The sequence below is a fragment of the Herpailurus yagouaroundi genome, unplaced genomic scaffold (assembly GCF_014898765.1).
Source record: "Herpailurus yagouaroundi ecotype Mexico unplaced genomic scaffold, PumYag 195, whole genome shotgun sequence".
NCBI lineage: Eukaryota > Metazoa > Chordata > Mammalia > Carnivora > Felidae > Herpailurus > Herpailurus yagouaroundi.
The window spans coordinates 12,659,627-12,672,141 of record NW_024412426.1 but is presented as its reverse complement, the minus strand read 5'-3'; the positions used below and the strand labels follow the sequence as shown (position 1 = coordinate 12,672,141).

Sequence of the window (12,515 nt, the reverse complement as noted above, 5' to 3'; positions counted from 1 at the left end):
GAGCCTGACGCGGGGCTCGAACTCACGGACCGCGAGATCGTGACCTGGCTGAAGTCGGACGCTTAACCGAATGCACCACCCAGGCGCCCCAAAACTAAAGTATACTTTAAATGAGATATATGTGCTTCTATATATTTTTTAATGTCCATTTATTTTTTTTTTGAGAGAGAGAAAGAGAATGCCCACAAGAGTGGGAGAGGGGTGGAGAGGGGCAGAGAGAGAGAGAGAGAGAGAGAGAAAGAGAGACAGAGAGAGAGAGAGAGAGAGAGAGAGAGAGAGAGAGAGAGAGAATATCCCACGCAGGCTCCTCACTGTCAGTGCAGAGCTCAACACGGGGCTCAATCTAATGACTGTGAGATCATGACTCGGTCTGAAATCAAGAGTCAGACACTTAACCAAGTGAGCCACCCAGGCTCTATATTTTTATTTTTATATTTTATGCTTCTATATTTTTAATTTTGAGTCAATGTAAAGTACTTAAATGCTTTCTCAGACTCAAATTTCATTTCTTACAATGTTGCCTTTCTATTATTTCTTACTTTATTATTTTATGTTTTTGTAAAATTAAATACAGTCTATATGGTTCTCTCTCTAATTCATTAATATTTCCAAACATTTAAATATAAATTTTATGAGGAAATTCCTGTTTTTACTGTTGATCAACATTTTTCTTTTTGAGAGAGAAAGAGAGAAGGGGAGGAGCAGAGAGAGTGAGGGAAAGAGAGAGAGTCTCAAGCAGGTTCTGCATTGTCAGTACAGAGCCTGACATGGGGCTCAAACCCATGAACTGTGAGATCACGACTTGAGCTGAAACCAAGAGTTGGATGCTTAACTGACTAAACTACTCAGGCACCCCTGTTGATCAACATTTCTTTGTGCAAGGTATCTTTTGTGGTGGTGGCAGGGAATAGAGATGGGGAGGTAGGAAGCAGGTAAAACAGATGGGGGTGCCTGGGTGGCTCAGTCGGTTAAGCACCTGACTCTTAGTTTTGGCTCAGATCATGATCTCATGGTTCATGAGTTTGCGTCCTGTGCTGGGCTCCAAGCAGACAGCATGGAGCCTGCTTGGGATTCTCCATCTCTCTCTGCCCCTCCCATACTTGTGCCCTCTCTCTCCCAAAATAAATAAATGAATGAAAGAAAGAAAGAAAGAAAGAAAGAAAGAAAGAAAGAAAGAAAGAAAGAAAGAAAGAGGCGAAAACAAATGGTCAATATATAGTACCTACATATGAAATAAAAGAATTCTTATATATAGTGGGCTATAAAGAATTGTTTAGAAATCCCAAGTGTGGCTATGGTATTTATGGATGTATATTATGTGTATGTTTTTGGATAACAATTGTTAATTCGTATTTTCCAAATCTGGTTAATAGCTTTACCTGTTTGTACTGTATTTAATAATCAGGTGGTAGATTGCCCTTAAGAAATAACAAAAGTACCTGTATCCCATTAGTGAAACTAGAGACAGGGCTACCATCTTTCAACCAGGTCAGACTTGGGGCAGGGATACCTCTGGCTTCACATTCTAACCTCACCAGGTTATTAACCACCACTGCCACCATGTTACTGCTGCCAGAAATCGATGGGGGCACTGAAAAGAAATAAAAAATAAATAAAAGGAAGTTATGTTAACATTACAGAATATTTCACCTCAAAATAATTAAAAGTATATATAATGTCTATAGTTGTATTTTCACGTGTGGGTTTTAGGTGGCTTTGTTTTGTTTTGTTTTGTTTGGGTGAGTTCTTTCACATTATTTTGAGATTCTAATTATAGCTATCCTTTGAGGTAAGTAGTGCAATTATCAATATTTACAATTGAGGAAAGCTACTTTGCTTAGGAAATCCAGTTTTTAACAGCAGAGTGTTTTTATTTCTTGATTTCTGTGTGTGTGTGTGTGTGTGTGTGTGTGTGTGTGTGTGTGTGTCTTCCTCCACTGTATCTATGACTACCTCGTTGTCTTAAAAACATTATTAGAGATAATAATTTGAAATCTTTCTTTGGCCAAAACCTATGATTTTGATAGACAATATTTACAAATAAGGTTATTGTCATAAGTTGATAAGATCATTGATGACTATTTCAACAGTTCATCTAATTTTTTTAATTTTAATAATTTATTGTCAAGTTAGCTAATATACAGTGTATACAATGTAGTCATGGCTTCAGGAGTAGATGCCCATGATTCATCCCTTACATTCAATACCCATTGCTCATCCCAACACATGCCCTTCTAAATGCCCATCTCCCATTTTCCCCAAGCCCATACTCCCAACCCCCATCAGCCCTCAGTTCGTTCTCTGTATTTAAGAGTCTCTTTGTTTGCCTCCCTCTTTGTTTATAACTTATTTTTCCTTCCCTTCCATTATGGTCTTCTGTTAAATTTTTCAAATTCCACATATGAGTGAAAACATATGGTATCTGTCTCTCCGACTGACTTATTTCACTGAGCATAATACCCTCCAGTTCCATCCACATTGTTGCAAATGGCAAGATTCCACTCTTTTTCATCGCCGAGTAGTATTCCATTGTCTATATATGCTACATCTTCTTTATCCATTCATTAGTTGATGGACATTTGGGCTCTTTCCATAATTTGTCTATTGTTGATAGTGCTGCTATTAACATTGGGGTACATGTGCCCCTATGAATCAGCACTCCTGTATCCTTTGGATAAATTTCTAGTAGTGCTATTCCTGGGTTATAGGGTAGTTCTATTTTTAATTTTTTGAGGAATCTCCACACTGTTTTGCAGAGTGGTTGCACCAGTTTGCATTCCCACCAACAGTGAAAGAGGGCTCCCCTTTCTCCACATCCTAGCCAAAACCTGTTGTTTCCTGAGTTGTTCATTTTAGCCACTTGGACTGGTGTGAGGTGGTATCTCAGTGTGGTTTTGATTTGTATTTCCCTATTGATGAGTGATGTGGAACATTTTCTCATATGTGTATTAGCCATCCAGATGTCTTCTTTGGAAAAGTGTCTATTCATGCCTTCTGTGTATTTCTTCACTGGATTATTTGTTTTTCAGGTGTTGAGTTTGGTAAGTTCTTTATAGATTTTTGATACTAACCCTTTATCCAATATGTCTTTTACAAATAGCTTCTCCCATTCCATCGGTTGCCTTTTAGTTTTGTTGATTGTTTCCCTGCTGTGCAGAAGCTTTCTATCTTGATGAGGTCCCATAGTTCATTTTTTGCCTTTATTTCCCTTGCCTTCGGAGACATGTCAATTAAGAAGTTGCTGCGGGGGCGCCTGGGTGGCACAGTCGGTTAAGCGTCCGACTTCAGCCAGGTCACGATCTCGCGGTCCGTGAGTTCGAGCCCCGCGTCGGGCTCTGGGCTGATGGCTCAGAGCCTGGAGCCTGTTTCCAATTCTGTGTCTCCCTCTCTCTCTGCCCCTCCCCTGTTCATGCTCTGTCTCTCTCTGTCCCAAAAATAAATAAACGTTGAAAAAAAAAAAAAAAAGAAGTTGCTGCGGCTGAGGTCAGAGAGATTGTTGTCTGTTTTCTCCTCTAGGATTTTGATGGTTTCCTGTCTCACATTTAGGTCTTTCATCCATTTTAATTTATTTTTGTGTATGGTGTTAAGAAAGTGGTCCAGTTTCATTCTTCTGCATGTTGTTGTCCAGTTCTCCCAGCACCATTTGCTCAGGAGACTGTTTTCATTGGATACTCTTTGCTGGTTGGTCAAAGATTAGTTGGCTATACATTTGTGGGTCCGATTTGGGTTCTCTATTCTATTCCATTGGTCTATGTGTCTGTTTTTGGGCCAATACCATACTGTCTTGATGATTACAGCTTTGCAGTACAGGCTAAAGTCTGGGATTATGATGCCTCCAGCTTTGGTTTCCTTTTCAACATGACTTTGGCTATTCAGGGTCTTCTATGGTTCCATTTAAACTTTAGGATTGTTTCTTTTAGCTCAGAGAAGAATGCTGGTGCTATTTTGATTGGGATTACATTGAATATATAGAAGCAATCTTAAGCTCAACAGCATGTGAAACTAGAGAATTTTAATAGGAATCAGGAAATGAAAACATTCATCAGTTTTAGAACACTGCACCTTTAGAAAGATAACAAAACACACTATGTTAAATATTTATGCTAAAGTTTTATAGAAGCACCTAATCATTTTGAATACGTTTTTACTCCAGTGTGAATCTAGGAGAAGTGGCACTAACCATGGACCTGTAGACTGTAAAATAACTCTGTAGCTCCAGCTGAGTTGATGGCCACACATTTATATATACCAGCATCAGCAATCTGGGCACTTTCAATATCAATGATCTGTCCTCTGTTCAAGAAAGTCACACTGGTGGACCCCAAGAGTGGACGATTATCTTTGTACCATGTAATAGCTGTAAGAGGAAAAAGAGAGAAAGCTTTCTTTTAAAAGCTTGATACCACTAAATTGGAGCTTAACCAAAATACTAATAATTGCTTTAGTCTTTTGCTTGTCATTCAAATTTAAACAGTTTAAGAATCTCTTTAGGATTGGTTTTGAGGAGGAGGTAACCCTAAGAAAAACATGAATAGCCAAACTAATATAAGAGTCCTGAAAATGAAATTATAAAACAAATACCCTTTTTATTATCTCTAATATATCAGTATTGTTTGATAGCAAACTTTCAACCAGTTCTATTTCTTTTTGTTTATACTTCTCTTATCAATAAAAAATTTTGTCTATGCATTTTATCAAAACCAAAGACTATATATACCATTAACCTAAAAATTATATTATTCTTGATTCATATTGATAACTTACTAGTGATGAGAATCAACAAAATAATAGTCTCATCAAATGACTGATTATTATAAAGATAATCAATTTGAACTAGAGAAAACAAATATTTTCCAACATAAATGTATAAAAAATACCATTGTGAGTTTTGTGGCCACAGTAAGGGCAATAAAAGGATTAATCATTCCCATATTACTACCTTGTTCAAATGGGTAAATTATTTCATAGAGTTAGAAGCAATGAAAATTCAAAAATATCATCCACCTCCTGATATCCTTATCAATGCTTTACCCTTAGAAGGTATCCTATAATCTTTCCTTTATTAGTAATTGCTATATGGTGCTCATAAACAGGTTTAGCTTTTCCCAGAAATCTTAAAATGTCAGAGACTCCACAGGTAAACCTACCGGGCAAGGGGTTGCCAGCTGCCTTACACTCCAACTGAATGGGGTTGTTCAGCACCACCGTCTCATTCAGCATCTTCCCTGCATCCTCCAGGCTAGGTGGTTCTGCAAGACGCCCAAACATAATTAATTCACATAAGTAGGCTATTTAAACAAAAACTATTTGTTCAGTGGAAATTATCATTCCTTTCTTCCTTTCACATACATATACTGATATACTTGGAATAAAAGTAAAGTATACTATTAAGTAGAATTGGAGAACAGGATTAAAAAAAAAAAGATCTCAATAAGTTTTTAGGATCATCCATTCCTCTGTGCACAAATAGGAAAATCCTCAGAATTATAGATTAGCAGGGTAGCAAAGAAAGCTAAAGGACTATTTTTCTATTCTAATTAACCTGATTAGTCTGATGATGAATTGCCTTTAACAAGAAGTAAGCTATCCCATTTGAACTCTTCCAGTGAAAGGGAAATCTATTTCTCAAAATATCTGACTTTATCTTTGTAGAGTATAATCTTAAAGCATTTCAGAAAAATTAAGAGTCTTTTTTGGTGTATCACAGTTTTTTCTTTTGATATAAAAGTTATATTTAAATTGTTAGTAAAATAAAATAGAAAACTATATTTTTAATTTCAACTTTTAAAAAATGTTTATTTTGAGAGAGAGTATGCATAAGTGGGGGAGAAGCAGAGAGAGAGAGAGAGAGAGAGAGAGAGAGAGAGAGAGAGAGAAAATCCCAAGCTGACTCCACACTGTCAGCACAGAGCCGAACGCGGGACTTGATCTCACAAACCGTGAGATCAAGACCTGAGGTGAAATCCAAAGTCCAATGTCCAAAGTCCAAATCCAAAATCCAAAGTCCAAAGCTGACTGAGCCACCCAGGCACACCTATTTTAAATTTTAAACATCACAGATAATGCTACTTTATGATTCAGTGTGCATATAATAAAGTAGGAATTTGGAAAGTCCAAGAGGCATAGTATAAAAGAAATAACAACATAGAATAGCAATGCCCTATGTTTCCTACGCTATCTCAAGTAATATAGGAATGACACCAGGATGAAAAACTCACAAGTAAACTAGAGGTCTTATCTTATTGTGAGAAGATGCTGTAAATGTAAGTTAGTATCTGAAGTTTATATAAAAACTACATTTTAAAGATTTGCTAAACTTATTCAGTGCACTGGAACCCTTCAACCCCACTCCATCTATTCATTAATCTATTAAAAACAGAAGAGGAAAAGGAGAAAGGAAAACAAGAAAAATTATTAGAACTAAATAAGATGGAAGAAATAAAATCAAATATGTGAATCAAGAGCATAAATGTGAATGAACTCATTTTCTTTGTACAATAGACAAAGAGTTAACACAATTGTGGGTTAATGCTATTTTCTTTAATAAAAAAAGTCCAAGTGGATAAAGAGCATAAATAAAAAACCCACAAAAATGCTAACAGTAAAGAGTTGGGCAAAGGTGTACTAGGAAAACAGGATCATATCAGTTTCTGACAAACTAGTATCCTAAGCAAAAAGCATCAAATATAATAAAGCTACCTGCTTTCTTTTGCTTGACAGGTCACAAGAAACAAAGAGTCCATTTTAATGGCAATGCTATATGCATTGAATAACAAAGCAAAATTTGTTAAAAAGCAGGACAATTTTGAAAAATCTAAAAGGAGCATATTTTAGTGTACTTTCTTAGGAATTGACTATAGTGAAATAAAAATTAAGTTTTAAAGAGTTTGAAAAATAATATTACCCATCCAGATTGTATGTGCATATGTGTGTGTAGGTGCATTTATAGTTAACAAGAAATATACATTTCTCAAATGCCAATAGAGTATTTTCAAAACTGACTGTATATTAGGCCACAGAATCTCAATAAGGCATTTATAACTACAATTTAATAAACTATAATAAAAATAAGTAGAGGTCAAAAACAAAAATATAAAGCTCTTTACAGGAGGATAACTTCATTAAAGAAGAAATCAAGATAAAAGTATATGATTACAAAAAAATAAGATATGAGATTATAATTAAAACACATAGGATGTCACCTAGCTGTAGAGTATAGTACTCAAAGGAAATCTTAAAGCCTCCAATGAATATATTTAAAAACTAAGAAATAATAAAAATAAATGTTGTAAGCACATTCAACCGGGAATCCAACAAAATAAACCAAAAGAAGTCAGGGAGAGAGAAACAATAAAAACGAAAGCAGAAGAGAGCACCAAAGAAAATAAGCAAAAACAACAAAAGCTGATTTTCAACAAATTTAAAATAAAATCTGTCCTCAAGGGGTAAATGTCTTGGTGGGTCAGATCTCTGTATTTCTGGAGGTTGTTCCTAAAGGGAAAGCCTACAACCCACTCTTCCTTTATATCTGTATCCACTTAATTTAATGCGTTAACCCTTCCTGTTTGAAAGCCTAGAATGTTTCTGTTCTCTGCACTGAATTCAGAAGAATGATACCATATTTAAGGACAAAAACCTTTAAATAGGGCTATCTGACTTTTCCAACAAAAGGAAAAATAGTTAGTCCATGGCACATTCCTTCAAAACAGTTATTTAAATACTCACTTGAAGCCTTCTGGACTGAAGTGATCACTGAAGGCTTTGACAGACTATGTAGCTGCTGCAATAAAACATTATGGTAAGAATAAGAAATGCAAGAGCTATGGAGTGGGTTGGCTATTTTTCACTCCCCTAGAGAACTTAAAGGAAAAAGATTAGACGTCAGCAAGAATGGCAAAGAACTCTGAAAATCCACTCCTCCATAAAAGAAACAAGAACACTGGAAAATTTGTCAAAATCAACTTTTTCAGAACTCTGGAAATTAACCAAAGACTTGCAACAATCCAAGAAGTGTTTATTCAAGAAAAAAAACTAAATCTCATTAAGAACAGTGAGTTTCATGGCATTTTATCTCCCTCTATTCCCAACACTCTCTCCCCAGCTCAGCAGTAATCTTGAAAACAAATAACCTAGCAAACACGGTGAAAAAAGCAGCAGATACTGAAAGAAGCAGAATGGGTTTGGAACTACCTAAGAGCACCATTCCTAGAAAACTGGCACTGTTTGACCTATTTGGCCCTTCCCTGGAAATCCACACTCAAAGGACTTGTCTTTATTCAGCAGGTTCAAGTTTGCTCAGTGCAGCCTTTTCCCCAGGGGCATGTTAAAGTCTGTAAAAAGAGATTTCACAGGAATTGTTGAGAAAACTTACCATATTAGTTTCCTTTTGCTTTCACAACAAATTGCCTCAAACTTGACAGTTTAACAATACAAATTTATTATCTTATAGTTCTATGGGTGAGAAGTACAACACAGTCTCACCAGGTTAAAACAAATGTCTCAAAAGGGCGCAATTCCTTTCTGTAAACTGCAGAGGAGAATCTATTTCCTTGTCTTTTCCAATTTAGAGAGGACACTTACATTCTTTGGTTTTCACCCTCCTGCCTTCCATCTTCAAAATCAGCAATGGAGATGTGGGGCAGACTCATAAGGCCCTCTCATCCTATCACTCTGAAGTCCTGCCTCCCTCTTCCACTTTTAATGTCCTTCTGATTACACTGGGTACCCTGGATAATCCAGGGTAATCTCCCTATTTTGAGGTCAGTTGATTAACAACTTTAATTCCATTTGTATTCTTAATTCCTCTTTGCATGTTACCTAACATATTCACAGGTTCTAGGAGTAGGATGTGAACATTTTGGGGGGTACCAGTATTCTACCTATTCACTAAATAAAAAAAACAGAAGACGCAAACAAAAAAACCCAGCAACAACAGTGACAACAATAACACTAATTATGGAAAGAAGAGAATATGACTTCCAGAATTGCCACATTATATTATTTTTCTAAATTTTTTAATTCTAGTATATTTAATGTTTAGTGTTATATTAGTTTCAGGTGTACAATATGGTAATTCAATACTTCTATACATTACTCATTGCTCATCATGGTAAGTATTCTCTTAATCCCCTTCACCCATCCCCCTACCCTCTGGTAACCATCAGTTTGTTCTCTATTAAGTCTGCTTTGTTTTTGTTTGTTTTCTTTGCTTCTTTTTTCTGTTAATTTGTTTTGTTTCTTAAATTCCACATATGAGTGAAATCATGTGGTATTTGTCTTTCTCTATTTCACTTAGCGTTATACTCTCTAGATCCACCCATATTGTTGCAAATGGCCAGATTTCATTCTTTTTTATGGCTAATATTCCATTATACATATATATATATATATATATATATATATATATATATATATATATGTGTACACACACACACACACACACATGTGTGTGTGTGTGTGTGTTTGTATAAAACCTCTTCTTTATTCATTCATCTATCAGGGGACACTTAGGTTGCTTTCATAATTTGGCTATTGTAAGTAATGCTGCAGTAAACATAGGAGTGCATATATCTTTTTGATTTAGTGTTTTGGTATTCTTTGGGTAAATACCCAATACTAGAATTACTGGGTCAGAAGATAGTTCTATTTTTAAGTTTTTGAGGAACCTCCATACTGTTTTCCACAGTGGTTGCACTACTTTGCATTCCCACCAACAGTGCATGAGTGTTTCTTTCTCTCCACATCTTTACCAACACTTGTTTGTGTTTTTTACTTTAGCCATTCTGACAGGTGTGAGGTGATATCTCATTGAAGTCTTTTAAAATGTTTATTAATTTTTGAGAGAGACAGAGAGAGAGAGAGAGAACAAGTGAGGGAGGGGCAGAGAGAATGGGATACAGAGGATCCAAAGCAGGATCTGCATCCAGAGTGCAGAGCCTGATGCAGGGCTCAAACTCACAAACTGCAAGATCATCACCTGAGCTGAAACCAAGAGGCAGACACTTAACTACCTAAGCCACTCAGGCATCCCATCTCACTGTAGTTTTGATTTGCTTTTCCCTTATGATTAGTGATGCTCTGCATCTTTTTATGCCACATTATATTATTTAAAATGTCTACTTTTCAACACAAAATTATGGAACATGCAAAGAAATAAGACAGCATGGTCCATGCACAAAAAAGAAGCAGTCAAGAGAAAATGTCCATGAGGAGGCCCAGGTGTTGAACTTCTTAGACAAAGACTTTATTTTTTTAAATGTTTATTTATTTATTTTAAGATAGAGAGAGGGAGAGGGAATGTGAGCAGGGGATGGCAGAGAGAGATGGAAAGAGAGACTTCCAAGCAGGCTCATGCTGTCAGCACAGAGCCTGATGCAGGGCTCGATCCCACAAATTGTGAAATCATGACCTAAGCTGAAATCAAGAGTACGACACTTAACAGGCACCCCTAGACAAAGACTTTAACTCAGCTATTTTAAGTACATTCCAAGAGCTAAAAGAAACCACGTTTAAAGATGTAAAGGAAAGTAGGAGAATGATGTTTCACTAAACTGGGAGTATCAACTAAGAACTGGAAATTGTAGGAAGAACCAAATAGAAAGTCTGAAATTTAAAAGTGCAATATTTGAGCTGGAAGAAGAAAGAGTCAGTAACTTAAAGACAGATCGATTGAGATTATCCAAGTTTAGAAGCAGAAAGAAAAAAAGAACAAAGAAAAATCAACAGAACAGAGCCTGAGGGTTATGGGACACCATCAAGTATTATGCATAATGTAAGTCCCAAAGGAGAGGAGAGAAAGTGTAGAAAGAATTAGAAAGAACATTTGAAGAAATGTGGTTGAAACCTTCCCAAATTTGAGGGAAAACATTAATGTACACATTTAAGAAGTTCAACAAACTTTAACTTTAAAGAAGTTTAACAAATTCCAACTTGGATATATCATATAAAAAAGAGATAATCTTAAGAGCAGCAAAATAGAGAAGTGATTTATCATATACAGGAATTCTCAATAAATCCAATAGTTGATTTTTCACTTAAAAAAATGGAGGCCACAAAGCACTGGGCGACTTATTAAGAGTGAGGAAAGAAAAAGACTATCAACAAAGAATTCTATCTTAAGCAAAACTATCCTTCAGAAGGAAAAATTAAAACATTCATGGAAATAAAAAAAAAAAAAACAGAGAATTCATTGCTAGTCTCCAGCCTCACAAGAAATACTAAAGAGAGTCCTTCAGGCTACAAATAAATAGTAACTCTAACACACATGAAAAAATAAAAGAGCACTAGTAGAAGTAACTAATAATAAAAACAGTAAAACTGGCATCAACTATTTTTTTCTCCTCTCTGATTTAAAAGACAACAGCATAGGGGTGCCTGGGTGGCTCAGTTGGTTAGGTGTCTGACTTCAGCTCAGGTCATATCTCACAGTTCATGAGTTCGAGCCCCATGTCAGGTTTTGTGCTGACAGCTCAGAGCCTGGAGCCTGCTTTGAATTCTGTGTCTCCTTCTCTCTTCCCCTCCCTTGCTCACACTCTATCTCTTGCTGTCTCTCAAACATAAACAAACATTAAAAAATTTTTTTTAATAAAAAATAAAAGACAACAGCATAAGTCAATAATTATAAGTCTGTATTGATGGGGTCATGAGGAATAAAGGTGTAATTTGTGTGGCACGAATAGCACAAAAGAGGGAAAAGGGAAGAGAGTTATAAAGGAACAAAACTCTTTATACTATTGAAATTAAATTGGTTTTAATCCAAAGTATAATAGTGTTAATTAAGAAGCTAATTGTAATCTCCAAGGTAATCACTAAAAATAAACTCAAAAAATACAGTAAAAGAAACAAGAGAAATAAAATGGTACACAAGGAAATATCTATTTAATAAAAAAGGCAGTAATGGAGAAACATAAAAACCAAAATAACATAATACATATAAAAAACACATAGCATGGTAGACTATACACTCTATCATGTCAGTAATTACATTAAATGTAAATGGATTAAATACTACTCAAAAGGCACAGACTAGCAGAATGGATTTAAAACAAAAACCAAAAATATGACCCAACTGTATGTTGTCTACAAGAGACACGCTTTTGAGTCAAAGATACAAATAGGTTGAAAGTGAAAGGACATAAAAAGATAAACGATGCAAACAGTAGACAAACAAAAACCAGGGAGGCTATATCGATATCAAACAAAATGGACTTTAAAACAAAAATCATTACTAGCAACAAAGTAGGGTAATTTTAAATGATACTGAGTCTTAACACATTAAAAAAATATAACAATTATAACTATACATTTACATAACAACAGAATCTCAAGACACATGGAACAAAAATTTTTAGAATCAAAAGAAGAAACAGGTAATTCAATAATAAATAATTGAAGGCATCATTATTTCAGTTTCAATAACGGATAGAACAACTGAACAGGAAATTAACAAGTAATGGAAGACCTGAACAACAGTATAAACCACAAACACACATGGAACAGTCCATGCAATAACAGCA

General features: G+C 35.5%; 1 protein-coding gene across 5 annotated transcripts in view; it reads right to left on the bottom strand.

The window, feature by feature from the left end:
* The window catches only part of HMCN1 (hemicentin 1), a 492,563-nt gene that overhangs the window by 159,712 nt on the left and 320,336 nt on the right, over nt 1-12,515 (bottom strand). For all 5 annotated transcript variants that reach the window (XM_040446605.1, XM_040446604.1, XM_040446606.1 and 2 more), the window contains 3 exons: nt 5,148-5,249; nt 4,181-4,357; nt 1,440-1,591 (listed from right to left, as the gene is read on the bottom strand). In XM_040446605.1, coding sequence (XP_040302539.1) covers nt 1,440-1,591; nt 4,181-4,357; nt 5,148-5,249 — 431 coding nt within the window. The remainder of the gene's footprint in view (nt 1-1,439; nt 1,592-4,180; nt 4,358-5,147; nt 5,250-12,515) is intronic.